The sequence below is a fragment of the Colletotrichum acutatum genome, assembly GCF_030867785.1.
Source record: "Colletotrichum acutatum strain CBS 112980 chromosome Unknown BDZ83scaffold_16, whole genome shotgun sequence".
Classification (NCBI taxonomy): domain Eukaryota; kingdom Fungi; phylum Ascomycota; class Sordariomycetes; order Glomerellales; family Glomerellaceae; genus Colletotrichum; species Colletotrichum acutatum.
Genome location: NW_026849010.1, coordinates 256,367 through 283,452, shown reverse-complemented (window position 1 = coordinate 283,452; position 27,086 = coordinate 256,367). Strand labels below are relative to the sequence as shown.

The following is a 27,086-nucleotide window of genomic DNA, read 5'->3' as shown; positions in this document are numbered from 1 at the left end:
TGGAGGGGCTGTCCCACGGCGGCTCCCGAGCATCCAACTTCACCCGAACCCCAGCTGCGTCGAACGTTTGACCTCTGGAGACCAAGACGATGCGAGCCACTGTCTAATACGTCCGTACAATATCTTCGGCTTGAGCATCGTCACCTTCAACCGAGGTTCTGTGATTGCTACAAAAATATCGCTTCTCAGTTTGTCTGCGCACAAAGATCCAAAAGCTCACAACCCATTCCGCTACCGATTAGTTGTTTGACGCTATCATGACCAACACGCACGACGAACGAATTGCAGCTCTTCAAAAGTTCACCGCTTGTGACATTTCGGATGCACTCGTAAAGCTCAAAGTGCCCGGGGCTGGCTTCCTACCTGATCTGCAACTGCTGAGCCAACCGAACCCCGCAGACGCTCCCATCACCATAGCACCGGCATCCACGATACTCTTCGTTCGAAAGGGGGAAACGTGGGATTCGCCCGCGGCAAACATTCCTAAAAACACTCATTGGGCTGATATCACCCAGCCGGGTACCATCGTGATCATCAGACAGCCCGACGGGCAGAAGAATGCCGTCTGCGGAGGCATCATGGCTGTGAGGATGAAGGTTCGGCAAGCGAAGGCGATCGTAGTAGTAGGTCGTGCCAGGGATCTGGACGAACTAACCAGTACGGGTCTACCGGTGAGTCGAACAAACCACCCAGGTCCTTTACCATCTTCCCCAAGTCCCCTCATCATCTCACCGGTCGCTGAACCTTCTTAGGTCTGGTCGAGGGGACTCTCCACGGTTGGTGCAGGGGCAGAGAGTACCCCTTGGGCAGTCGAAGTACCTGTTAACGTCGATGGCACGGTTGTCAACCCTGGCGATCTCGTTTTCGCTGATCCGGTGAATGGGGTTGTCGTCATCCCCAAGGACAAAGTCGACCAGGTCCTGGAGCTCCTCCCCAAGCTCACAGCTGCCGACGACAAGGTCAAGGCGGACGTGCTGAATGGGACATCCGTGTTTGATGCCTTTAAGGCGCACCGGAGCAATCTCTAAATACATTTGGAAGGTTATGACCATACCTTACCGGGAACTTTCGGGCTCGACTGGATGATGAAATCCTGTGGGTTGCAAGTCATTTACTGCGTCGGCAGAGGTGTCTCACTTCGACGAAGACACCTACTCCTACATCGTGACTTTACGGAAAACGCTGGGCAAGGCAACGCTGGGTCTCTTCACAGTGGGGTGGTACTCGTTCGTGGGACAATGTCGTTATCCAAGGACCTGGATAGGGGGGATGGAGGCGTCCATTGGGGGCTACCTATGCAATGCATAACCCATCTTCTCGTCACAAATCCCTTGCGACTCCAACGCACTGATACTGACGACCACAAGGGTCCTTCAAGCGAGCTACCACCACCATGACAGTCAGACCTCATCCTTAACTTCTTCCTATAGGACCTGACCCTGACGCTCCTTTACGAATCATGAACCGACACCGCGCTCTGATCTACCGACCAGCGGCCCGCGGGAAAGGAAAAAGAGCTGGCTGTCGGGCAATTCGTGCAAATGTGCTGACCCCCCGTCATCTCCGAGTCTCCCAAGAAACTCGTCTGCCATTTTGAGGCCCGACGACATTGTCTGACATCCGTGCCCTCGGCTCAGGCTGGCCCCCTGGTCTCTTTCGTCCCCCCTTCCCCCTCCGCTTCTCTTCTTTCCTCTTGTCTCTATCACCTTTGACTTTGTCCCGCGTTCACGGATAATCAGGTGCCTCTTCTGATGATGAGTTCGAGCTCGACCAGGCTTTCTGTCAGAATTCAAGTTTCACAGGTCGCCTGTTTCCCCCCACGGAACGGGAATGAAATCTTTATCGACGGAGGGGAGGGGCCCAGATCTTGCCATACGACTCGGAAACTTGATACCAGTTTGGATATGTTTGCGCTCAAGAAGGCTGTTGAACGGTTGTAAAGCCCATAAGACCCTGGTATAAAGGCATCGCCTGGGGTAGTCTGTCTGATGACAAGGGGGAATCAATCAACTCGCCTTTACCTCATGTCCTACTTGCCGGATGGCCGAGCACACGGAACGCAATCTGAAAAAAGGTACACAGATACCTATAGAGAGTAGGAGAGACTCAGCCTGCCGTTGGCAAGCAGCGCAAACTTGCCCTACGAATCCCGTATTCCATGGTTTCTGTGAGATTCAAAATCGTTTTTGCTATAGTGGAATAAAGCACGTAGGGCCATATCGCGCCGTACTGTGTAGTCAGCTTATATACCGCATCGAATGCTTTCCTTGAAAACCTAGATCCGGTCAAGGTCGTGATCTCTTGCGCGTGTAAAGTCGGAGGGGGGATCGGCGCTCAAAGACAAAGACGGCATGACTAGAAGCATTCGATTCAGTCCCTTTTCATTCCCTTCTTTTTCCCTATTCCCCTCATTAATGAAACAAAAAAACGAACGGATAGGCTACACAGCACAAGAAAATAATGGCTTTTTCTATGTATGATGATCATCAATTCATAAACGTTGCCCTTCATAAGAAGCATTAGGCAGCATGATGTGTCTCCCTCTCCCTCTCTCCATCCTCTCACTCCTCTCCCCTCGTCTCTCTCGTTCTCACTCTGTTTGTGCGTTGTGTGCATGTATACCCAGGACAACTTCTCTCTCTCTCGCGTCCCCTCACCTCACCTCATCTCACCTCTTCCATCCTCTCCCGCCCCCTCGTGATCCCATCCCCATGCAAGGAAGGAAACCCACATACAAGGAAAAACAAGAATAAACACAACTCCTCCTCTCCCAGAGATCCAAACCCCGAAAAGGAAAAAAAAAAAAAATAGTAGGAAAAGCCCACAAGGAAACGAGACAGCGCCCCGAGAGCTTCCGCGAACCTTGTCTTGTCTTCTTCCTCCGCCCCCTTTTCATCGTCTTCTTCCTGCTCCCGCCCTCGCCTGCGTTGACAATCTCCAAGGGTTGGTGTGTGTATGCGGGATACTGATACTGAGGAAAGCCCCAAACGATCTCGACGCGTTCCACGCCGAAAAGTTGTCGGGAACTTCCCCCATCCTGTTGTTTCGACCTGTTCCCGTAGCAATTGATGTACAATAGTCTTCCATCTTTCCACAAGCTCATGGGTGCTCATGATGCTCATGTGGCTCATGAAAGCCAAACGTCCCTCTCCTTAACAGGCGTAACACGATGATTGTCAAGCCCGAAATCCAATTTCGGAATCTCAATCTTGGGCGCCGCTTCAACAGGCTTCTGCGCCTTTTGCGTCTTCTTCGGACTCGCGCTCCGCGACTCGGGCGGCGGCCCGTACCGCACATCCCTCGAATCCCACCCGTCTTCCGTCGCCGCCGCGACCCAGCACCGCAGCGCCTCGTGCACGCAGCCGTAAAACTTTTCTTTACACAGCCGCAGACTGCCGCCCAGCACCTTTTCCCACCCGGAAATGCGGAGGTCGTTACGCAGGTTGTTGCGCTGCGCCGCCGTCGGCGTGCACGCGATGATGGCGTTCATGAGGTCCAGATGCGAGGCGAGGTAGTTGGTCGCGTCCCACTCCACGCCGCCGACGTAGGGGGCAGCCGGGACGGGGGGCCGCTCCGACGGGAAGTGCCGGTGCATAAAGGCGTGCGGGTCTTGGAAAGAAGACGCGCCGTTTGTAATTGTGCCGAGCGGCGCCCCGCCCTTGGTCGACATCTCGGACGGCAGGGCAATGACGTTGAGGTGGTGTAAAAAGATCCAAAAGACCTCCTTGGTGACGCTGACAACCTCCTTGTTCCAGACCGTGTACGGCCGGTCTTTGCGCATCTCCAGCACGAAGCCGAGCGGCCTCTCCTCTTCCTTAGGCTGAGGGTTGCGCAGGAAGGAGAGCACCTTTTGCGCGCGAGCAATGCGCTCCATGGGCGTGGCCGACTCAATGTATGTAAATAACACTGACGTGATGATGTTGCGTGTAGTAAACTCGCTGGGACCCTTCTTCTCTGGGTCGAACAGCATATGGAGAAGCTTGGGAAACAAGTCCTCGTGAATGGAGTGGAGATATTGCAAGGCCAGCGCTGTGGTGCATAAAGCCTTTAGGCATAGTAAGTTTTCGTGAAGAAGGGCATCGTCGTGTTCCTCTCTGTTGCTCGTTAGCATTTGCACCTTGCTGCTCGTCAAGAGATCACAACTTACCTCCACTCAATAGCAAGAATACGTTTCAAGAGGCCGACAATCTCCTCCATACCGCCCTGCTTAATAAAGTCCTCGGTCCACGAGACCGTCTCGTTACGCAGAAGCAGCCGCAGTTTGTGCAATTTTCCAACCTCAACCAGCTCCGGCTTCTGCACTTTGCGCAGATACGAAACGTAGTCGCCCGGCCCCTGGCCGAACTTGATCTTAGAAAGAATGCCGTTGCTTCCCGTCGAGCTCGCTGAAACGGGCCGCTCGCTTACCACGCTCTCGGTAGACTTGCTCCGGAAGTGACGACCGATGGAGGTATTCTCGCCCTTTGACTTTTTTGTCGGGGACGCAGGCTCCTTGGGGTCCTTTTTTCGCGACAGCGTGAAGCTTCTCCCGCGCGAGCGCTTGGATTGTGTCTCTTCTTTATCAGAGCCTCCGGTCACCGCAGACGTAGGCTCGGTAGCAGTGTCAGCGACGCCCGCCTGCTCTTTGGCCGCCATTTCCGCCCAGTCCTGCCGGATGAACTCCATCTTGATTGTATCTGCCAGGCTGCGCATCTTGTAGCGCTGATTCTCGGGGATGTTGCGCCGATCGAGCATGGCTTCGAGGTGCTGATCGATCGCTTTGGGATCGATGGGCTTGTCGGCGGAATCCGAGGCCTTGGACTTCGTGCTAGACCCAGCGGCGGAAAAGGCCGTAAAGAGCTTGGGACGTTGGACCTTACTTTTGATTCTCTCCGAAGCAGAAGGTTCGCGGCCGTCCATCTTTGGCCTGCTTCGTAGGTCTGATGTAGATTTGTGCTCGGAGATGGCCGTGGAGGGATGGTATGACTTGGGTCTCTGCTTTTTGGATAGGTCGCTCGAGGCGTCGCTTCCATATCGTCCACTACCCGCGTCGAAGGAGGCCTTTCCACGCAGCCCGTTGCTCCCGAGATCCTGACTGCAGAATTGTGCGTAAATGGGCGGCGCCGGACCGCCCGTCATGTCGGCGCTCGACGTCGAGCTCGGGGGTGTGCGGTTCTCCTTGTCCTTAGCCTGGCGCCGCTCCTCTTCCTCCTTCGTGGTCTTGTTCAGGGACATGGTCGACCGGGGTCGAGACAGGAAGCCCGCCAGGTTCGTGCTCGATTTCGTCTTCTTTGGTTTCTCGGGGGACACGTCGCGTGATTTTCGGGCCTCCTTGGCCAACGACTTGAAGGACATGTTGCTAAAGGCGGATTTGGTCGGCGAGCGCGATCGGTCTCGGTTGCTGTCTGCCACCGGTTGTTGTTTGCGGGGCGACGAGTGATTGTTCAGCTCGCCGAGGGCCCCCAGGCCTTCGGTGCGGATGGGAGGAGGCGGGGGCGGCATCCTGCCCTCGAGCTGTGCGTAGGCGGCCGAGATGTGTTGGGCGGGCGTGGTGGTGACCTGAACGGAGGGCGGCGAGGTGAAGAGCGCAGAGCCCTCGGACTGGTTACGGCGGTGGATGAAGCTCTTGAGGACCGAGGACCTGGGGCGGCCTCCTCCATTGTTATCTCCTTCGGCGGCGGAGCCCATTGTCGAGGAGAGGGAAAATGGGGGCGGGAAACAACACCGTTCGAGACAGGGTTCTTGCTGGTATGGATGGACGGGAAAACAATGCTTTCCCCCTCCTTCGTGTGGAATGCTGGGCTGGAAAACTGAAGCTTGCTTGAAGAAGAATGAAGAAGAGGCAGCCAAAAAAACGGGGGGCTAGGGTGATGTAATTCCAATGCTTGGTGAATGTCGAATAAAGGCGAGAGGAATCCCGACAGCTATACGGAATTGTGTCTCTTCCTGCTCACACCATGTTTGGGAGACTGGGTGACGACGAGAAAAAAAAAAAAAGGCGGCAACTGCAAAGCTGGGGAAGGGAGATGGCTCAACGCCAGGCTACGTCCCGAGATTGCAATTGTTTTTCTGTTTCTGGTCGTCGTTGTGCAATAAGAAAGATTGATTGGGAGACTGGATGGGGATGGTCGTGTCGGTGAGCTGAAGGGCGGTAGTACTGGGCACCCACGAAGGAGCGGTCGTGGGGATTGTTTACGCTAGCGCTGTTGTCTGGGTGACCAGGGCGGGCGGGTCTGTTCCCCGTTGCGCTGCTCCCCTCGTATCTTATCGCCCACAGCCTAACGCGCCTGCAGCTCGGGGGGGTCTGCCAGTCTCATCACTGGTGTTTTTGGAGGGTGCGGGGCGGGCCGGTAGAAGTGGAGCCCCACGCCGGTCGACTCGGTCATTGTGCGGAGACTCGGTTTGCTGTGCAACGGCCACGGTTTACCTCATTTGTTGGACTAAAGCTCACATCTAATTGTGCAATTTCAAACACCCTCTGGAAGAGACACTATTTACTTTAGTTGTGTAATTTCAAGTGGGCCACCTCAACATCGTCTACGCAGCTGGCTTATATCTAGACCTGTTCCGCGCTCCAAAGCTCGAATCTTCTCCTAAGGTTATACGTATAATAGGTAGGTATATTGGCACTCACGCCCCTTTCTGCAAAGCTTGAACCCTTTCGTCTATCAAAAGCTCTTGTCTACCAAATACCGTCTGCCGGTCTTCCTCTATGTGTCTGCCGTATCCTCCAACGCCCCCCAGACCTGTATCCCAATGGCCCTGATCATGATTCCCCCCACGGATGCGCCCAAAGTCGCTTCTAAGAATTCATCAAAACAGAAAAAAAGAGACCATACGAACGGCTCACCAACTCATTATCCCCTTGGCCCTATCAAACCCGCCCCTCAACTGCGTCTCAGGCTTCACAACCTTGCCCTGCAAAACAGTATACTTGACCAGATTCTCGCAATCCTCAGGCTTGATCCGCGCAAGCCAGATACACTGCGCAGCACCCACATCCTCCGTCTCCGGCAGCGCGGCCGCCGTCCTCGCCTTGGGCACCAACTCCCCTCCCTCCTTGACGCGCTCCACCTCGTCCAGCCCAAAAGCGTCGGGTCGGCGGTACACCATCACATTGGCGCTATACTTGTGCCCACCCACATGCGAGATGAAGTAAATCCCCACCCCGCCAGGCCTCTCGTCGTCCATGTCGCGGAACAACCCCAGGGGCCGGAGGTGGCGCTCCAGCTCCTTGCGCAGCAGCGGCGCAGACTGTCCGCAGCGGGCGTCGCGCGTCTTTTGCGAGCAGAGGAGGATCAGCGCGCTGTGCGGGCAGGGGCGGCGGGAGATTTGGGGGGGTATGCTGCTCGTTCCAGTGGCGGCCGCCTCGGTGCCTTTGCCGTTTGTCGATGCTACGGGGACGGAGGCCGGGAGGGCGAGCGGCGCGAGCGGGGAGGTGTTTGTCGGCGCCTTGTCTACGAATTCGGTAATGAGCTCCGGCACGCTTTTTGGTGTGACGTGGTCGATGATGACAAAGGCTGGGAGGAGGAGGACGGTCGTGGGTTCGGTGTAGTCGCTCGAGTGGTTCGGTGTCGGGATGTTGGAGGCCGAGAGCATGAGTTTCTGTTTTGTCGCATCTTCGTTAGCAAACCTATCCCCTTCTTCATCGTCTTCTTCTTTTTTCAGAGCTGCTTACCCCATTACTCGGCGCCGCAGCCCTCCCAATAGCCTCCATCACGCTCCCCTTCTCGTCCGCCACGTCCCGCACCCAATCGCTCTTCCCCGTCGCCACGAGCGCGTGCGTGCTCCACCCCTTCACCATGCCGTACAGCTCGTCGCCCTCGTCAATCTTGAAGCCCTTGGGGTACTTGACGTGGCAGCTCTCGCAGTCGTGCTCGCAGTCCTCGCCGTCGACGGCCGGGTCCGTCTTGGGGAAGAGGTCGAGGGCCGATACGCCGTGGGCGGTACCCAGGGCGAACTTTTTGGCGCCGGTGACGAAGGACTTGAATGCGGACGTCATTGTTGCCGTTTCTTTTCTGCGCTCTCCAAAGCCTAGTCAAGCGATTGTAGAAAAGAAAGAGAAGGTAGGACTGTGACTCTCCCACTCCGTAGCAGAAAAGACGTTGAAAGGTAGAGAATTGTAGCTTTGGAGGGGTGGAAGTTGTATGGAGTGGAGGGGTAGGGTCTACAACTAAAGGGCTGAAGACCGGTTCGGAAAGGAAAGCACACGGAGTAAGTCGTTCGGCCCACCCGTCGGAAAGGTGGCGGGATGTGGGGTATTTGGGGTTTGGCTCCTTTTTTTTCTCGGGCCTAGGAAAGGTGTGGGAAACAATGACAAGGTCGACAAGAATTGGGAATGGAGTGTTTGGGGAGAAAAGGTGGGATTAAGGAACACTCAACCGGCGCGCCGCAAGCTCCGTGGGCCGAAAACTGAACCAATACAGACTCTTGGAAGACTAAAATGTCAAAGCTGACCAACAAGACACCCGCCCTTTGCTGGAGTTATTATATTCCCCAGTCCAAGTCCCGCGCGCGTCCTTATTAATGTAAAAAATTGTAACCCTACAAAAGGGACGCAATGATTTGCTTGCTTGTTTGCTTCCCCAACTAGTGCTCGTATCACCGAGATCTCTCTCCCCCTCGCTCGGCCTCGCCAAAGGCACAGGTCCGCGGACAATATGCATTTACGTTCTGAAAACTCCGGCGGCCGGCAGCGGCACGGAATAGCCGGTCGGGGAACTAAAAAGCCACGCGTGCGAGTTTTGTCTCGAATAGCGTCACCGTGGAGGGGGAAAGGGATGGGGACCTTTTGAGTTATCAGATCCTGCGGCCTCCCACACCACACAGCAAGGTACCTTACTCCGTACCGGCCGGACGGAGATAACAGCATGCGGCGGTCAAACATTGTAATCGCCGTAATTGGCTGCGCATTTGCCCCAGTCCCGCGAATCCAGTCCAACGTTCAGACGAAGCATCCGTACTCCGTACACTCTTAGGTTCTCTGTGAGGTAATACGCAGTAATTGGGCCGGCGCTGATTCGCAAAACACAAAAATGGGAATCCATATTGAAACTATTAAAACGCTGTCTATACGTACCTTTCGGTACTCTTTGATTGGAATCACCTTGCGCCCAACCCCCTTCTCCACAACTTCAACTCTCGCTTTCTCTTTCTCTTTCAAAAGCCTATTGCGTCTGTTGCTTTGCGTCTCTGTTCTGTGACATCATGTGTTCTTCTTGCGCGCCTCGTTGTACTCCTCATCCTCGCTCTCATCCGCGCCCAGCTCCATCTTGTGATCCCCGCTCTTTCTCCGGCGAAGCTTCATCGCCTCGCGAATCTTCTTGCTAGCTTCGTCAAACCCACCCGCAGAGTCCAGAGTCGTGAACCCGCTGATGTGGAACCCGCCCGATCCGAGACCGCCTCCGCTGCTGCTGCTCCTACTCCTCGACCGGGAAGGCGGTCGCGTGGAGAAGATGCCGACGCCGCCAATGTTGCTGTATGATTCGTTGCGGGGCATCGCACGGCTCGACTGCTGGGTTTGTCTTCTAGAGATGGACGGCGGCGTCGCGGCATCGTAGGCGCTGGATGCGTCGCTATCGCGGCGCGCCGGCGGTGTGCGCGGTCGGGAGTATCCGTCGGCCTTGTACGGGTCTGCCACCAGGCGGGTCTTCTCAAAGTCGGGGAACATCTCGGGCCCAAGCGTGTTAATAAGATCCGTAACTTGGGAGCTCAGGTCTACACGCTTCGCACGCAGCTGCTGGATGTTGTAGCTTGAGGCAGGGTTTAGACAGAGGACCAAGGGCCTCAGAGACTTGAAGATATCCATGCCGACTTCGCCAAATCGCAGCGCAGCAAACGTGATGCCCACCATGAGGGGCCACATGACCAAGTATGTCGTCCACCACGGCACCCACTCAGGAACGTAGCCCCAGAGGTGATCCTGCCAGACCTTATAAGTGACGATGGCCGAGTAAAAGTGGTACAGAGTCGGGGCGAGGAAGATGGCGACCAAAAGCTTCCATGTAGCCATAACGTCGCGTCCCTGAACCTTCACTGTCGAGCCAGCCAGAGCCTGCTTCGCCTTACGAACGCTAATGGCCTTGGATGCGGCGAAGACAGGGGCGAAGAGAATGAGACCGGGCAGTACACCAATAAGAAGTACAAGAAGCTTGGCGACGCGGTAGAACAACAAGAAGATGACCTTGGGGATGGACATCTTGCCGTACTGGACCTGGTGGTCGCGCAGGTTGACGTAGCGCAGCTCCTTGTTGTATTGCTTCACAGACTTAATCACATGGACGACCCGTGCGTCGTCCTTGTACTTTTCGTAACCCATGGCGAGTCTGCGGTTTAGCTCAATGACTACCGGCAGAGGCAGCTTCTTTCCGGTGGGGTTGTACAGACGCCGAGCGGCTTGAAGCATCATCAGGGTATCGTAGTCGGGGGTGGAGACGGTGACGGCGCTCAGAGCCTGGTAAACACTGTCGAGGAGCTGGCCGATGGCCTCGCGTCTTTGGTTGTTCTTGTACATCTCGACCAAGTGCCGGGGAACTTCGAAAGGAGGACCGAACTCGACGACGGCGCGACTGCGGAACTTGTGGGCGTGGAAATAGTTCATGCCAACGGGTACGATCGTCAGACCACAGTCGGGGGATTCGGCGAGGGCACCGAGTGCCATAATGGCAACGCCAGCCTTCAGGGGAAGCAGCTCAGTGCGGTCATGGCTACCTCCCTCTGGGAAGATGCCTACGCAGCCACCTGACCTCAGACGGTCAAAGACGGCCTCGTACACCTTGGTCTGATCAATGTGCGGGGCAAGCTTGTACTTGGTTCCCTTGAAGCCGGGACTGCATCCCTTGAGGTCCTTGTTGGTGAAGTTGCCATTCTCATCAATGTCATCGCGTCCGGTAAGCTGCTCGAGCGGCAGCTTGCCCTTGAACGGGCGCTTTATGCGAATTTCCTCGGGTCCGATAATCTGCGCAATGTCGATGCTGGCGCCGGTCTGCTTCTTGGCAGAGGGCAAGAACAGCATACCGTGTACCTCGCCCTCTCCTTGACCAAATTTGGTGCCAACGCCGCGGATAAGTGTAGGGTCGTTGATGGGGTCGGGCAGATAGATGACGCCGGCGCCGGGCTTGGCAGCGTCCTGGGCGCGTCCGACGGGGACGGAGCCGACCTGACGAGAACCCCAGCCGATGAAGCCATGGACAGACTTTTGCGCAATGAGGAGAGAGACTCGACGGCCGGCCTCGTGTCGGAGGGTGCGTTGGAGGATGAGAGCATCGACAAACTACGTGCAGAGATTGCGGGCGTTAGCATGTGACAATGACAGGGGGGTTTTGCTTCGACAAGGGGAGTGAAGAAGGAAAAAAAAGAGAGAAAACTGACCTGGTTGGCGTGAGGAGCGGCGACGAAGAGAACGGGACCCGACTTGGGGACTTTCCAGGAGCCACGAGGGTGAACCTCGCGGAAGAAGAGATCGACCAGCACGCCCAAGACCCAAAGGAAGAGGTCATACTTCCAGTTGACCATGGGGTATAGCTCCTTAGGAGGGGTCGGGATGGAGCCGCTCTGTGGCGGTGCGGCGACCGCCGTTCCAGCGTGGTCTGGCATGGCGGCGAGACTCGGTATGCGATGTCAGAGGAAAAGGTGTTTGAATGGAGTGAGGTGAGAATCGTCTCTTGGTGAAAATCTCGCCAACTATTGCGCCACTCCCTTAGACTTTCATCCTCGGTGGTGGTGTGTGGTGTGGAACCTTCGGGTGCAGCAGGGCGGCAGTAGCGATAAGAGGGCTACCTTGGGCGGAGCGAGCTTCGATTTCGTGCGCTGGCATTCACGAGGTGCCAGATAGAGTTGGTGATGAGAGGAAGCGAATGACAGAGTAGAGTATTGCTTAAACAATTGGTAAGGCGCACCTGCTCTGGTGGTGGTGCGACTGGCGACGTAGTGTGGGAGAAGAAAGTAACTGACAATGACTGCGAGGTGTGAGTTGACCAAAAATTAGGAGGGATGTATTTCTGGAGAGCCCGGGCGAAAGAGAGCAGGGCAGCAGGGGAATGGGAATGGTACCTATGCGCCTGTGGAGGCCGGGGGCGGTTCCCCACTACGTCGGCCAAGCCCGCGATATCATCCAGTCTTGTCCCCAGACGCCCCTCTTCTTTTTCTTTCAGTGCGATATTCCACTTTCGACTTCTCCTTTCTTCTTAACTCTTTGGTATACGCTCTGCTGCTCTGCAACCGGCCAAGGGAATAGAACGCGTCCACTTGCAACAATGTATGGTTCCCTATCGCTAGCCGTGGTACGATGGGGTAAGGTATCTCTGGTATCCGTGCAAAGATTAGATCGTTAGGTTGTTTTACTCAGCGCCAGAATGCGGGGGGAGCTGAGCTGCAGACAACCGACTACTAAAGAAAGCTCAGGGCGTACAGTGGCACAAGACCTGGCAGGATGAAGAAAAACCAGAAGCTGGGACGCTACGTCAGGCGAGGCGAATTTGGAGTAAACAGGCCAGCTAATTATCTCTCTGCCGTCTGGTACATCGAAGGCGACCTGACCTGACCCCTCACCTCAACCGGTTGGCTTTCCTGCATTTTGTTGGGAAACGTGGCAGACCTCATGACGGAGGAGGGGAGGACGGGGTATATTCAACAACTCGTGCTTTCAGTTCCCGAAAAAGGTAACTTTTCCCATCGCAACCTATCGGTATTGTTTTCCTGGGGGGAAGCTTCCGTATGTCCGTCCAAGAAGCCCGGCTTCGGCTGCGGTCAACCTCGGGGACGAGCAGTGCCATTCCGGCTTAACATCGTCGTCTGCCGTAGTAATCCCGCCGTGGCCCGGGAATGAAAGTTCAACGGCCCTGCAGCTGATGTCTAGTCTGTCCGTGCCTTACCTCTGTCGTGATTGTGACACTTTGTCTGAGCCGCTTCGTTTTCTGACGCGCTGCAATGTGCACTTTGCAGCTCATTCGGCGCTAGAACCTGCACCAGTGCTGAAGATGCCCGCGAGGTCATGAATACCTACCTTACGTCAGAGCTGTGCTGACATGGTCTGAGGTGACTAGAGCAGATCGCGTGCGGCTAACAGCCAACTGGCGTCGCATTTGGACCGGGGTGGGGTCCCTTGGAGTTTAAGGCTGAGACGGTCCTAGTCGACGTTTCCCCTTCTTAGTCTTCAATCACAAATTAAGAGGCGAGGTCGTGATTCTCAATTGAGATCAGGCCAGAGCCTCTTCTGGAGCTCTCATGCTATAGACCGACGAGATCCTTTTCAAAGATGATTCTGGGGAAATAGACAAGCAGAAGCTCTGTTTTGAAATGTGGCATACTCGCAGCGTAGGTAGAGTACTGTGGTACGTTGATGAGCACCTCATCCGCCCTTCTCTCCGTCGGTTGATATGTCAGTCAGGGGAAATCTATTTCAGATCAGGCAATATGAGCCAGTACACCTTAAGCAAATATTTCATCTTATCAAAATTTTAGTTTAGTGCGAAATCTGGCCTTGATATCAGAGCTCCTCCAGTTAAATGGAAGCCCGTATAAGAAGGCAAATATGTCGATTGGAGGAAGGAGTGCTCTGAAACCCTCTTCCTACTTTGAAGCCTCACACAGGAAGTAGTCATTCAATTATATAGAGCCAAAATCTGCTTATAAGTAAGGTGAATTGATCATAACTGCAATCAAGTAGTTCAAGGAAAGGCGAAGAAAATTGAAATGTAGTTGAAAGGCCCGCTTTAAACCTGCGCCCCCTACGATCAATGTATTTCTTAGGATTTCTCCAAACCACCAGTCCAAATGTATGACTGGTGGCGGATGAGAGATTCTCAATGGGCCGTATAGAAGAGGGCAAGACAGGAACCGGGCTGAATGCTGTGGTGGTGTAAGTTTTGCTTGGTCACGTGGAGTGGAGGGGAGTGAAGGGGTGAAAGGGCGGGATGGGCAACATCGTGGCTTTTGTATACGGCCTCTGGGTGCCGCTGGAGTACTCGAGTCTGTACATACTCGGTACCTTGGCGGCGTGTCATTTTGACGCCTTGTGGACGGTCTAAGGTCTCATGTCTGAGGTAGACAAAATTGATCAGCTGCTTTTTACCAAGGCCATTCACATCTTAATCACCTACTGCTTGAAGGGGCCGACAGTTGCCACCAATCAGACGACCTCATCAACAAGCTTCTCATCCGAAGAAACAACCACCTCTCAAAGTAGTTTCTCAAAGAGGAAATGTCTGGATTAGGTGAACAAAACTATTGACTGAGACCTAAGATACACAGCGACTCCGTAAAGACAAACTTCTTCTTTTGCTACCCTCCAAGGAAAACACACACATGACCACAAACACACTATCAAAATAGAGGAATGGAAAGATGAAAACAGAGTCTTCAAAGCCTTCTCATACCCACACCTCGCAACTTCCGGATATCGAAATCATACGGTCGCACTGACACCACCCAAAAGCCGGCCGCATATGCGTCCGTTCTTCTCGCATACTACTCTCCTGTCTCCCGCCGCCCGTGCCCAGCCGAGCATGAACACCCGCTGCGAAACTTAACTACAAACAACACCAAAGGTGGGAACAATTTAGCCCGCAATTACAATTGGAGCAGTCTAGAACGGCGTTTGATCATCTCGGCATAGGGGGCTGTGTAGGCGACGAATCCCCCCTTGGAGAGGAACAAAAAGCTTAGGTTGGGACTCACATGCGGCCCGCATCTTCACCAAGCTCGAAAATGCTTATTCCCTTTTTTTTTTCGTTTTTGGTACAGCCCTCGAAGATTCCCTGCGAATACGCAAAAGAGCCACCACTCTTCATCCATCTACAATAAACCTGCCTCGGTCTGTCTTGGGTTTCACCGACATTGGCAGTGGCCTACTGTCGTCCCGCTAGCTCGGGCCCTTACCCCTCTGTTCTCTCCACCGAGCTTCATGACATGACGATTAACGCATTGATCTGCACAAGGAAGTGGGTGCTTCCAACGAAAAAGGATCACCAAATGCTTTAACCAAGTGCCGGGGACGAGGATGGGATATCCCTGCTTCAAATGCTTGAACGTCGCTTGACAGCGAAGCAGGACCCGGATTTCCTGAGCTCAGCTCAGCTCAGCCTCCTTTCCCAGGCGTGAATGAAAGGCTCTGGTGCTTTCAGTGGGCTAATTCATCATGCGTAAAGCCAGATCTTTGGTTCTGTATCTGCAGGGCACCCTGATCGGATTGCATTGCTCTCGCGCGTGTCTGTGGGGATATCATACTCTAAAGGTCTATCAAGCTGTCCTCCCCATTCTTAGCCATGTCGTCCTTGGCCCGCTGAATGACGTCGATCCAGTTGGGCGGCCTGCACCTCTCCTTCGCAAATAGCTCCTCGGCGTCAAGCCCAAATTCGAGCAGGCTGTGCTCGTCCGTCCACTCGCCCATGCCCATGAGCCCGATGGGCACCTTCCCCATGGTGTCGGGCCCAGCCTCGCCGCCGGCGCCGAGCTGGTCGTGCGGCACCACGTAGCCTGCCGGCACCGTGACGCCGGGGAGCCCGCAAAAGTTGCCCATCCAGACGTACTCCATGGACCGGATAGTGCGGTCGCCGTCGCTGACGCCGTGGGTCAGCTCGCCCTCGTTCATGATGGGCCAGCCCGCGCACGAGGTCGTGGGCGTGACGATGATCATGCCCGGGTACATGCGCCAGAGGTGGGCCAGGTGCTGCATGAGGAGGCCGCGGAGTTTCTGTGCGAGGAGGTAGTCCATGGCAGAGGTGACGCGCCCGATGGCGAGGAGGATACGGTTCGCGTGCGTCAGGTTCTTGGTTTCCGGCAGGAGGGTTGCGCCGTCGGTGAGGACTGTCATGGCGTGGGCGAATTGGCCCTCGACTAGGAAGGGAATGTCGATGGGGACGGTGACGTATCCGTGGTGAGTTACGAGCTTCGCGATCATGGTACGGCACATGCGCTGGATAGCCGGGTCTGCCTGTGCAAACCACGCCTCGGGGATACCGAGGACCTTTCCGCGCTTCTCGCTGGGTGACAGGATAAAGGGGGATGCCTGGATGAACTGAGAGTCGGGGTGCGGCGCACCGATGGTCTCAAAGTAGGTCGCCAGAGACTCGATATCAGCGGCTATGGGGCCATTGACAGCGCAGCTGTTACTGTGATTTGGGCACGGGTGAAAAGAGATGCGGCCGTGGGTAGGCTTCAGACCGTAGACGCCGCACATGGAGGAGGGAATGCGAATACTGCCGCCACCGTCGCTACCGAGGGCCACAGGGACTAGACCAGTTGCAACAGCATAACCAGCTCCCGATGAGCTGCCACCGGTGTAATATCCACGGTTGTAGGGGTTTCGCGGTGTTCCGTAGATGGGATTGTTTCCCGTTGTATCTGCACCAGGTTAGCTTAAGAGGCTCCGGGCGTTTGCAAACTAGAGGCTCACCAAGTCCAAATTCGTGCATAGACAGCTTTCCGAGCACGACAGCGCCGGCATCTTCCAACTTCTTAACACACCAGCTGGTGATTGACTGGCCCGGCGCCGCTGGGGTCGTATAATCGTTCCTAGACCCAAGGCAAGTTCGGTATCCGTCGATTTCGTATTCGTCTTTGACTGCCGTCGGCACACCGTCTAAAGGACCCAAAGACCGGCCTTCCTTATATCGCTTGGTAGATGCTTCGGCAGCAGCCAAGACCTGTGAGACTTTGGTATCGAACCACGCGATGGAGTGCTCGCCGGGTGGATTCGTATCGCGCCGAATCAAGGGGAGAATAGCGCGGGCCACCGCAAGTGGCGTGACTACACCTGAAAGGTACATCTCATGATAGTCGTTTACGGAGTAGTACTTCAAAGGGTGAGGTTTCGCCTTGACTGCGCTTTCACGGTGGAGAACCGCCGGGTCTTTGGCTTCGTCCATTGGCAGTGGCAGGACGGTTGGGTCGTATCGAGGTTCAGCATCTTCAATATGTTTGCGAATCTTTCTCAGACTTCCAAATCCCGCGTTGCTCCAGATGAACGACCTGATAAACCATAGACATTCCATACTGGTGGGTGTGAGTGATTGCGAGGGAGAATAAGAGCAAGAGTGGCTGCGTCGAAGAACTTACGCCCAAGCCGCTATGACCAAGAGCCAACCTCTGAGAGGCGGATTGCTCTTCCTGACATTCTTGTATGGAATGGGCGGTCTAACTGCGTCAGTTACCGATCTGTTGTGACAAGTTCCATGACCCCAAGTATGCTTATTAGAGGTGATACGCGCATCGTGAATGAGGCAGCAACAAACCACCACTCAGCCCTACAAAGTACAGAACAACTTACCCCGGGATCGGGAGAGGATAGTTGATAAACTTCTTGCGTGTTTCGGAACTCATAATGCGCCGCCTGTGGACGGTGTAAACCGTTGCGTCGGAATCAGGTCCGTTTTCGAGTTCAGATCTCGGTTGTTCCAAGACGACTTTGGACCCAATTTCACGATGGGGAGAAGCCGTTGAGGGTGGCATTGTTTGGTAGCGTAGTCGGATGAGGAGTCCGGGAACAAGCTTATATAGATTTGTGTCGAGTTTGTGTCGGAAACAAAAAGTAAGGTTGATGCGCTGGGGTGCAGAGACGCCGGGACCTCCCTCGTATGGGAACACCGGGCACGACCATGCAACAGATTTGCGCCTAGGCCTTTGGAGCCCACGAACCACGCCGCAGTAGCCGGAAAGGCAAGGAAGTCTGTCAAACAGGAGGGGTCGTTTGTGTATGGATCTCGAGCTTTCTCTTGCCACAGCAAAACGGCAGCAAGCCCCTCCCGCTCTTGATTGTCAGTAATGCTGGGCAGACCGTATTCTTCTTGGGTCTCTGAAGCTCGCGCTGTCACGGTGTCATTCGACGCGAGGCTGGGACGCCTTTTCTCTTTGATGCTGGCTGTCGGGATCCTCGGTCGACCGATGTAGTTCACCCCTGTCTTTGACCATGCAACCCTGCCTTGCCTTGCCTTGGACGAATGCGGATAAGGTGAGGTGAGTGCTTATACATGCGGTGCTAATGCAGGTGAGCTACCTTGGGCAAAGTTGATGGAAATGTCGAGATGGAGCAGCGACATGACTGTGAGCTTATTCTTGTTTCGGTAGTTGACTGACGAATACACGACAACACCACCCTGCCACGCCGTCTATATGGAGGTACACAGCTGATTGCATATCAGCAGGTTTCCATGCGGTAACGTGAGAGGCGCCTCAGTCAACCACGCAAGCCGTGAAACAATGATGGAGCATCGCATCCCGCTTCCCACCTCCAGGTGCCAGACATGCCGAGTAATACATTAGCCGCTAGCTTGACTGACGCAGCTATGGAGCATCCTGTTGTTCCGCGGAGTGCCGTTCCTGGGAGCTGATCAAGCCGGAGCCAACCGGACCCCGTTGTTGCCTTTTAGTTGATGGGAGTCGCAGCGATCCGGCCTCGGGAAGGGAACCGCTAGCTCGTGCTTATCCCAAAGACGGGCCACTGATGTCGTGCCACGGTTCGAAGGGGATGAAGTCATCTGTGGAGGTACGTATCGAGGATGTTCGCTGCACCGAATGTCCGAAGATGGTGGGGTACCCGGATGGAGTGTCTCTGAACTGTCTCTGCAGTGCACCAGCCACATAGCCCCATATATCGCTTCCGCTTTCCTCCGCCACGAGTCAGCCACACCTCACTCAGTTGTGCACGTGCCATGGATGACCTCAGCCGCAAAGCCACATTCCGATCGGAGACGAGCAACGTCTTTTTCAACATGAGGCGCGGTCGGCGGATGACAGACATGATCAGAGTCATTGATTTGCTTTTTGACAAGACTTGGACTAGGACATGCGCGCTTGAGACTGGCGGCCACATGATTCATCGAACACTCGTTAGCATTTGAGCACCCTAGCGCCAAAGACTCTCCTTTGCAGAAACCAACATCCACCACCACCAAAACCAGCCCCGCCTGCGTCATTACTACCATTGCGTCGTCTGCTCTTTCGTTTGCTACGCGGCAACCCGCGCATTCGACTATCCCTACACAACTAATTTCGGTTCTTGCTTGCAACTACTGTTGCTTATCTGATTCACTTGACCGACTCGGCCTTCTGGTTGTTCTTACGACCAGAGACTCGGTAACAAAATACCTTTTTGCAGCTTTCCCTTCCAGCATGACTAGTGAGCTTTGGACTATTTCACAACGATATCTCGAACCCTGAAGGTTTCAACTTGACCAATGGCTACACCAACCCTAGATGACTTAGTGGTGAGTGACCCTGTGCTCGACGGCACTTCTGTATTTCCCCTTGATTTCTCATGAGAACGTCACCAGTTTCGAGGGGAGGGGCGGCATGGGAACGTGTCACGAGCGTGGGGGTTTGAAGCCAAGGTGTATACTGATGACGTTCGTGTAGGCGGAATTTCCCCTACTAGATCCTACTGTCGTTATCGCAATCGCGAGCGAAATAGATCTTAAAGATGCAAGCCAGCTCACCGACGTTCGCGGGATGCTGCAGAGCATAGCCCAGAATGTGCTTGTCGAAGAGGCGAGCGGATTCAATGCCAGCGGTGTCCCGGACACCATCAGCTCCGTTGACGGGGGAGCCGATGCGCGAGACAGCTCCACGGTCTCAGAGGGGCTTCAGCCGAGGGACTCGGATTCCTCTGGTACCAGACTGACGAGCCCACCTCCGTCAGAACCGGATTATGACGTCCCACGTATAGCAACTTTTGACGGCGACTCGGATCAGGACAAACTCTTGCAGCTGCAGGACATGTTTTCGGACCTGAAGCCGCATGATGTGAGCTTCTCGCTCAAGAAAGCCAAGGGTGACTTTCAAGCGGCCCTAGAGACCTTGTTGAACATCCAGTATCTCGAGTCCATCGGCGAGAGGCCAAAGGGCATCGACGGCTTCGCGGATTCGGGGCTGTCTCAAAAGGCGTCTGGGAAAAAGAAAGCCAAGGGGAAGAAACGAAAAGATCTTCGTACGGACCTGTCGTCCAGCTCAAGTAGCATCAATGAATCTTCGCCTGTCATTGATGAAAATGAACGTGAGTAAAGCGGAATGGCTACGGAAAGCATCAGCTGACATCGCTCAGGGGTTGAGAAGATCCTGTTCATCGTGGAGAAGCTCGATCTGCCGTTCGATGAAGTCTCGGACGTCTTTGATGCGCGGAAAGGCTCAACAGAACTCACCATCATAGAGTTCCTCGATCGTTTTGTCAAGCAAGGTGTCGGTGCTTGGACTGGCGAAGATGAGCACCGGAAGCAGCACATCCAGGAACTCAAGAAGCAATTCCGACACATTCCCGAACAATACTTATCTCCCCTCAACGAAGTCACACGTAGCGACCATCAGTGGACAGAGGAGGTTGCTACGTTGCTGAATCGTTACTATGGCAAGTTGCCCGCCAAACGCCTGGACATCAATTACAAGCTCGCGCCTTTGACGACGGAAGAGCTGGAGGGGTCATCCGATGGCTGGCAAAAGGTTGCCTCGCCAAAGACGTCACTCATGTCGCCTGTTGGGCGCCCCCTTAACAGTCCGGTTCTCCTGAGTAGCCCCTCGTCGGGACCCCGCACTTATCAGCAAGCCATGGACACAGCTGGCATGTACCGTGAGGCCAGCAGCCACTCTTATACGACTGCTGGCCAAGTGTACAAAAAGGGACATTTGTACAGGCAGGCAGCAGGATACTATGCAGATCGGGGACGTGAGGAGGCACGCAGTTTCGCCAAGGCGAAGAGCGTCGCGGCCGACATACACGTTTCCAGCACTAGTTCAGGAAAGTCGATCGATCTCCATGGCGTTGAAGTTGCGGACGGCGTCCGAATTGCTCGTGAGCGCGTCTGGGACTGGTGGAACGGCCTCGGCGAGTACCGAGCAAGGAAGGCGGTCGAAGGCTTCACGATTGTTACAGGCCGCGGCCTCCATAGCGCCGGAGGCGTGTCGCGACTGAGACAGGGCGTTATTGCCGCCCTCGTCAACGACGGGTGGAAAGTATCGATCGAAACTGGAAGCTATCGTGTGACGGGTCGCCGTTGATTCAGCTAGACTGACTTACGAGGTGGGTGTTGTTTGGAAGGAATGGCGCTTGCTTGCGTCAACTTGGCAAGTCTGGACCCGACTTTGAGAGCCTCGGATGCTTCCGAGCAGGCACCAGCATAAAACAACCGTCCTGAAACCTGCATAGCCGTCGCCCGGTATTGCTGTGTCCAAAGTCTGAATGGTGGAGCATTGGTTGGACCGACAGCATATCTTGATTAGCATTATCACTGGGGCATTCAAGAGAGCGGGTATCATTGGACGGATTGGGGGCGAAGATATCCCTTTGGAAGTTTTGACAGCGACACAATAGAAGGTTTGGAATATCCATGCTAAGATTATCTATGGTTGTCGATGGCGAACAGTCCAATTTCCTGGCAGAAAGACTCTTGGTCGTGAGGTGCTTATTGACATGCCGAGGAGGGGGGGATAAACCAGGCTTACAAGCGATGTTTAACTTCTAGAGGTCGGGATGTAATGCCAACACGATTGCAGGCTAACCAGCACCACAGCAGCATATTCAAAGATGCTTCTATGAATACGAACCCATGGTCTCATGAGGCTAATACAATCCCTTGCCACGTTCCTCCAGCAAGCCACTAGCCTACGCGTACCTCAGCGTGCTCAGCGACCCCAAGGACGGGACTTTGGTAAGATTCGCGACGATCACCACCGTAACCGTAACCACATCAAAGCCTAAGCTAGACACCAAGGACACTAAAAAACATTGGAAATCTCTTGATACAGCGTCAATCCTTCTCCTAAAGAAAAAAGTCCGAATCGCACCGCCTACACCCAATCCGTCCGGCCGGCCAATTATAAGCTTCCCCTCGTGAGGCGGGGGTGGTTTGATGTTGGTGTGTCACTATGTCAAAGTGGACCTCCAGGCAACCGAATTCCGGACAACGTCAGTGGGTGAACGACTTGGAGATCCCGCATGGCGAAGCCGGGGCGCGCCTCCGCGGCTCTCGGGACCCTTTGTTGCCATTGGAGGAGGGTACAGAAGGGGGGAGTGTCTGTTGGCTCAAGGGATGAGAGAGAACCTGGGTGCGCGTGAGAATCCCAAGGCGCACTTACGTTTGAGGGGTGTCCTCTTACTCTATTGCTCAGGAATATGGGTCTATCTGTGTGGTCTGGTTCTGATTCTGGTCTCCCCTTCCCTTGAGACTGACCCCGAAGTATCTCTCTCACCTTTCACTACACACACACATACACACATACAACATTTCGTGCCTGCTGCCTTTTCCCATTCATGAGATGGGGCACGACTCAGTCTCGTATAAAACAGCCTCTCCCTCACCACCCACCGTCAGATGAAACCTCTCGATGCCTGTCTATTCGGATAAGCAAGCACTGTCCTACACAGACAACACACACCACTACCAACCCCACGATATAATATACGACCTCCCCTCGACCAAATTCCTAGGCTCTCTCAAAACCATGGCCTCCTCCCCGTCGGAAAGCAGACCGTTGAACCCCAATGTCGTCTTCCGCCCCCTGACCCCTACGTCCCACCACTCATCCGCGCCCTCATCTCACAACGGCAGCGGCTTGTCTTCGCCCATGGTCTTCGTAAGGTTCATCATCAACTCCGTCGCCCTCCTGCGCTTCATCGCCGTCGCCCTCAGCCTCACCCTCGTTATCCTAGAGTGGGACGGCCGGAGGCGGTACGAGAGCCTCTCCAAGGTCTTCATCTTTTTGGCTACACTGCAGCTGCTATGGCTCACATTCGCGCTGTTGGTGCAGGGCGGGAGCCACCGGCGCGTTGACCGGAACAAGCCCGTCGTCGTCGACCTCGGATGCGTCAAGTGCATCTTTGGCCGCCGTGGACGGCGCGGTGATGGCGGTGGTGATGACGACGAGGAGAGCCATGGTGGGATGCGCGGGTGGTTTGATGGCGATGATAAGAAGAAGAGAAGGGCACTGGGGTGGGTGTATACTGCTGTAGATATTACGTTTGCGGCGATTTCTTTCACGTCTGGTGTCATTGCCGCTGGTGAGCCGTACTGCTGGCGTTACGAGACCTACGTTGGCATTGCGGTTGTTGCCATCATTGTTGGGTAAGTTGTTTGCCAGGCTGTTTCTCTGGTTTCGTTGCTGACAAGAAAAAACAGTGTGCTTGAGGCTGTCATTGCAATTGCCCAGCAATTCTCCATCTTGAGGCGTGCCAAGGTTCAGGTCCTGTGGGACGAGGACGACGAGGACGATCTCGGGTCGCACAAGTACCGCATCCGACTTCCCCAAGCTCCGGAGCAGAGGCATGCCCCCATGTCTGTCTCTGCCGAGTAAACGGGAGACTCCTCGGAGAAATGGAGCTCGATATGAGAATGAGGAACTCATCCACTTAGTGATCAACTATAGCCTGTGGTGGAGTGCAATGGAGGAGGATATGATAGATATGATGACACCATGGACGAAGACTGGCCTGGAGTTTGTAAGAAGAGTGTGCTTTGATTTTTGATCTGATATCATGCAGGACGTAATTCCCTGTCCATCTATAAATCTATGTAAATATAAATGCTGGTCCTCTAGAATGGGGACACTTCAATCATCGCATCCCATTTACCCACCTCGTGAGTGAGAAATCCAATCTCATTGCAGATCTTGTTCATCAAGAGCTCCTTCTCTGACCAACAGTCGCACCGCATCTATCCCAAATATCTCTACTGCTCAAGACGGTAGTGATGAACATGGCAATCCCAACAGTCCCCGGCTGAACATTGACCCAGCCCAGAATCACACCCGGAATAAGGCAATCCAACGAGTCGCAAAAGATCTTGCGCCCAAGACTCTTGACCTTGACCGCGACCTCCCTCCGCCACCGCTTCCTATCCTCCCGCCTCTTCATGACAATGGCCCGGAGACGAGTACGCTCAGCCTCCCAATCAAGCTTCTCGTCCTCTCCTCCCTCGCCGCTCTTCTTCTCGTCAGAGACTGCACTGGCGGCGGCGGCAGCTTCCTTCTCAGCACCATCCTTAACGGCATCCTTCTTCTCACCCGGCTTCTCCCCCGTGCCATACCCATGCCCATGCTGCGGCACCGGCGCGTACGCAAAAGCTTTGAGCACCCTCGTCAAATTCGCAAAGACGCCTGCCGCCAACGCGAGAAGCCAAAACCGCTGCGCCTCGATATTCAGCGCCCGCGTGCGCCCGGCGCCAAAGTACGCGATCTGCGGGACGCCTAGTAGGTCCGGGAGGGTGAGGGACTCGAGACCGCCGTAGAGGCCGAGGAGCGTGAACCTGATGATGTCGAGCCAGGTCTCCAGTCCCGCGCCTTGGCTCTTCTTGGTCGATGAAGATGGTGACGGTGACGAGGAGATGGAGGTGTAGAGGTTGTACGACGTGCCAAAGGAGTTGAGGAACCAGAAGAAGCGGATGAAGCGGCGGGTGAGATTGAGGTGGCCTCGTAGCGGGCCGAGAGCTTCGAGGAATGGCGGGTCTGCGTCGAGGAGGGCGAGGGCCACGAGGGATGGGTAGGCGGAGAAGATTGCGGTGAGGGATTGGAGGCCGCGGAGGATACGTTCGAGACCGGCTTGGGTTATGTGTGTCAGCTTGTTCATGAGAGTGAGGGTGGGGGTGGGGGTGAGGGTGAGCGGTGAGCGGGTTGGAGGGATGAGTGAAAGGCATCGTTATCTCAGGCAGTGATCGAGGCGGAATTGAGGCAATAAGATAGACCGAATCCAACGATTGATATATGCAGCGTATGAGAGTGCTGAACCGAGGAAACTACTCACCACTGTCAGACCCGAAGGCGACGAACTGGTCAAAAGTGAAAGAAGTCATCTCGGCGAAACTTTACCCACCAGAGGACAGATAGACAAGAAAGCACAAAAAAAAAACACAACTCAAGTTCGTTCTAATAAAAACCCCAATAAGAATACTCGATGAACACACGGAGCACAATCTCCAACCGGCCGAGGGAGTTGTAATTAGTGGGTAGACGGAGGCGGTCAACGAAATCGGAGACGGTAGTTTAAAGAAACCCCCGCCCGCCGTTCTTCGGAGGTTTCCTTTCGCCGGTGGTCCAGCCAGCCGAGTCCCGAGCTGACCGGATCTGTGGGCCGAGTACAACATCCCTGGCTTGCTTTGCGGACTTGCATAAAGAGATGAGAAATACAGTGGCCTTATTGGACAGAATTCTTGAGGCTTAACGCCGATAGCGTGGCTTGAAGAATTAACGTGTATGATTCATAGACTCTCTCATACATGATTTAGCTACACATCGGAGCAGTTCAGTCTATCACTTGACTATCGAGAGTTTACAGACATCTCGCCTTCGAATTGGGGTCATCACACTAGTATGGGCAACGATGTGTACAAGTTGAATAGTCGTGAACAAATGAACTCCAGCGCATTTAGGGCTCTGCTAATGTACTACTAATATATACAAGCCCTCGGGCGCCGGTCTACAAGCATGCAAAAATCCCAGCCTTTTACTGTCCCGGTGAAACCAGCTTGCCCTGAGCCCGGGCAGTAGGCTCCCAACCACCACCCAGAGCGTTAGCACCGCCGTTCAGCGCAGCGTACTCCTCCATTCTCTTCTCAAGCTCGGGACGGAAATGTCTAATAAGACCCTGAAGGGGCCAGGCGAAAGCCTCACCGAGAGCTAGACAAAGAGATACATTAGCAATGGTAATCGTTGACGTCATGGACGAATATACATACCGCAAATGGTGTGACCCTCGACTTGCTTGGTGAGCTCCTGAAGCATATCGATCTCGCGTGGCCGGCCCTGGCCCTTCTCGAAACGCTTCATGATCTGGTCGGTCCACTTGCTACCCTCTCTGCAGGGTGTGCATTGACCGCAGGACTCGTGGGCGTAGAAGTGGGAGAGACGGCTGATGGCGCGGACAACATCCGTGCTCTTGTCCATTACAATAACGGCGGCAGTACCGAGACCGGACTGGCTGTCCTTGAGACCGTCGAAGTCCATAAGCTGGTTGTCGCAGATGCTCTTGGGAAGAATAGGGGTGGAAGAACCACCGGGAATGACGGCCAAAAGGTTGTCCCAGCCGCCACGGACACCGCCGCAGTGCTTGTCGATGAGCTCACGCAGGGGTATCGACATCTCCTCCTCGACGGTCACGGGGTTGTTAACGTGACCGGAAATGCAGAAGAGCTTGGTGCCCTGGTTACGCTCACGGCCAAAGCCGGCAAACCAGTTGCCACCGCGTCTGCAAATGGTGGGGGCGACAGCGATAGTCTCGACGTTGGCGACGGTGGAAGGGCATCCGAAAAGACCGACAGCGGCGGGGAAAGGGGGCTTGAGACGGGGCTTTCCGGGCTTGCCCTCGAGGGACTCGATGAGGGAGGTCTCCTCACCGCAGACGTAGGCACCGGCACCACGGTGAATAAAGACATCAAAGTCGTATCCGGAGTTGCAGGCGTTCTTGCCAATCAATCCATCCTTGTATGCCTCGTTGATGGCGTTCTGGAGGACGGCAGCTTCGTGAACGAACTCGCCGCGGATGTAGATGTAGGCGGCGGTGGCGTTCATCGCTCTGCCGGCGACGAGGCAGCCCTCGATAAGCTTGTGGGGGTCCTTTCGCATAATCTCGCGGTCCTTGCAGGTTCCGGGCTCGCCTTCATCGGCGTTGACGACCAAATATCTCGGCTTGTCGTCCTTATCCCAGTCCTTGAAGTTCATGAATGACTGCGCGATTGCCATTGCGTTAGCCCGTTGTTCCGCCCCTTCCCTTGATTGCCGCGGCAATAGTCCAGCAAAATCGCGAGGTGGCAACCTACCCATTTCAACCCTGAAGGGAAACCGGCACCTCCACGTCCACGGAGACCGGAGGCCTTGACCTCGCTGATAATCCAGTCGTGTCCCTTGAGAATGATCTCCTTCGTCTTGTGCCAATCGCCCAACTTCTTCGCGGAAGCCAGCGTCGGGGGCAACCGGCCGTACAGATTCTGGAAAATACGGTCCTGATCCTTGAGTCCGCCGTAGGTTCGTACTGTCGCAAAGTTTCGCGCAGCCTGAGCGGCCTGCGCGGGCAACCGCCGTGGAGTGGCCATCGTGGGCGTTTGGGGGGGTGTCTGGTGGTGGATGGAGGTTGTCGATCGGAGGAATTCGTCGTCGTGGAACACAGCTCAATTGCACCAAATCGATGATGCTTATTT

General features: G+C 54.9%; 9 protein-coding genes across 9 annotated transcripts; 3 read left to right on the top strand and 6 right to left on the bottom strand.

Annotated features, from left to right (window-relative positions):
- Positions 1-257: 257 nt before the first annotated feature.
- Positions 258-1,028, top strand: BDZ83DRAFT_716937 (DlpA domain-containing protein; the record flags this gene model as incomplete). The annotated part of the gene is made up of 2 exons (XM_060511895.1): positions 258-671; positions 753-1,028. The coding sequence occupies 2 exons, from the start codon at positions 258-260 to the stop codon at positions 1,026-1,028; spliced, it is 690 nt and encodes a 229-aa protein (XP_060368673.1).
- Positions 1,029-3,127: 2,099 nt separating this feature from the next.
- On the bottom strand, positions 3,128-5,667 carry BDZ83DRAFT_749022 (GTPase binding protein Rid1; the record flags this gene model as incomplete). Its single annotated transcript, XM_060513710.1, has 2 exons — positions 3,128-4,094; positions 4,148-5,667. 2 exons carry the CDS (start codon positions 5,665-5,667, stop codon positions 3,128-3,130), a joined length of 2,487 nt encoding a protein of 828 aa, XP_060368672.1.
- Positions 5,668-6,438: 771 nt separating this feature from the next.
- Positions 6,439-7,680, bottom strand: BDZ83DRAFT_608639 (Sucraseferredoxin-like protein). Its single transcript, XM_060507488.1, has one exon. It carries the CDS (start codon positions 7,576-7,578, stop codon positions 6,826-6,828), a length of 753 nt encoding a protein of 250 aa, XP_060368671.1. The 5' UTR covers positions 7,579-7,680; the 3' UTR covers positions 6,439-6,825.
- A 1,504-nt stretch (positions 7,681-9,184) lies between these two features.
- BDZ83DRAFT_570238 (acyltransferase) lies at positions 9,185-11,574 on the bottom strand (the record flags this gene model as incomplete). The annotated part of the gene is made up of 2 exons (XM_060504281.1): positions 9,185-11,251; positions 11,350-11,574. The coding sequence occupies 2 exons, from the start codon at positions 11,572-11,574 to the stop codon at positions 9,185-9,187; spliced, it is 2,292 nt and encodes a 763-aa protein (XP_060368670.1).
- A 3,631-nt stretch (positions 11,575-15,205) lies between these two features.
- On the bottom strand, positions 15,206-17,298 carry BDZ83DRAFT_570021 (amidase; the record flags this gene model as incomplete). The annotated part of the gene is made up of 4 exons (XM_060504257.1): positions 15,206-16,320; positions 16,373-16,971; positions 17,035-17,112; positions 17,246-17,298. 4 exons carry the CDS (start codon positions 17,296-17,298, stop codon positions 15,206-15,208), a joined length of 1,845 nt encoding a protein of 614 aa, XP_060368669.1.
- Positions 17,299-19,151: 1,853 nt separating this feature from the next.
- On the top strand, positions 19,152-20,961 carry BDZ83DRAFT_648565 (uncharacterized protein; the record flags this gene model as incomplete). Its single annotated transcript, XM_060510193.1, has 3 exons — positions 19,152-19,181; positions 19,330-19,966; positions 20,015-20,961. The coding sequence occupies 3 exons, from the start codon at positions 19,152-19,154 to the stop codon at positions 20,959-20,961; spliced, it is 1,614 nt and encodes a 537-aa protein (XP_060368668.1).
- Positions 20,962-22,404: 1,443 nt separating this feature from the next.
- On the top strand, positions 22,405-23,253 carry BDZ83DRAFT_648564 (uncharacterized protein; the record flags this gene model as incomplete). Its single annotated transcript, XM_060510192.1, has 2 exons — positions 22,405-23,024; positions 23,070-23,253. The coding sequence occupies 2 exons, from the start codon at positions 22,405-22,407 to the stop codon at positions 23,251-23,253; spliced, it is 804 nt and encodes a 267-aa protein (XP_060368667.1).
- A 322-nt stretch (positions 23,254-23,575) lies between these two features.
- BDZ83DRAFT_570070 (uncharacterized protein) lies at positions 23,576-24,746 on the bottom strand (the record flags this gene model as incomplete). Its single annotated transcript, XM_060504264.1, has 2 exons — positions 23,576-24,495; positions 24,698-24,746. The coding sequence occupies 2 exons, from the start codon at positions 24,744-24,746 to the stop codon at positions 23,576-23,578; spliced, it is 969 nt and encodes a 322-aa protein (XP_060368666.1).
- Positions 24,747-25,183: 437 nt separating this feature from the next.
- Positions 25,184-27,076, bottom strand: BDZ83DRAFT_608621 (NADH oxidoreductase). Its single transcript, XM_060507487.1, has 3 exons — positions 26,709-27,076; positions 25,629-26,616; positions 25,184-25,569 (listed from the first exon to the last, which is right to left on the bottom strand). Exons 1-3 carry the CDS (start codon positions 26,979-26,981, stop codon positions 25,397-25,399), a joined length of 1,434 nt encoding a protein of 477 aa, XP_060368665.1. The 5' UTR covers positions 26,982-27,076; the 3' UTR covers positions 25,184-25,396.
- Positions 27,077-27,086: the final 10 nt, after the last annotated feature.

Excerpts from the sequence above, each read along its gene's own strand:
- BDZ83DRAFT_608639 (XM_060507488.1), bottom strand. The coding sequence starts at position 7,578 with ATGCTCTCGGCCTCCAACATCCCGACACCGAACCACTCGAGCGACTAC.
- BDZ83DRAFT_608621 (XM_060507487.1), bottom strand. The coding sequence starts at position 26,981 with ATGGCCACTCCACGGCGGTTGCCCGCGCAGGCCGCTCAGGCTGCGCGA. Across the intron at positions 26,617-26,708 it reads TCCCTTCAGGGTTGAAATGG|TCATTCATGAACTTCAAGGA; the intron begins GTAGGTTGCCAC and ends GCAATCGCGCAG. Across the intron at positions 25,570-25,628 it reads CGAGGGTCACACCATTTGCG|CTCTCGGTGAGGCTTTCGCC; the intron begins GTATGTATATTC and ends CTCTTTGTCTAG.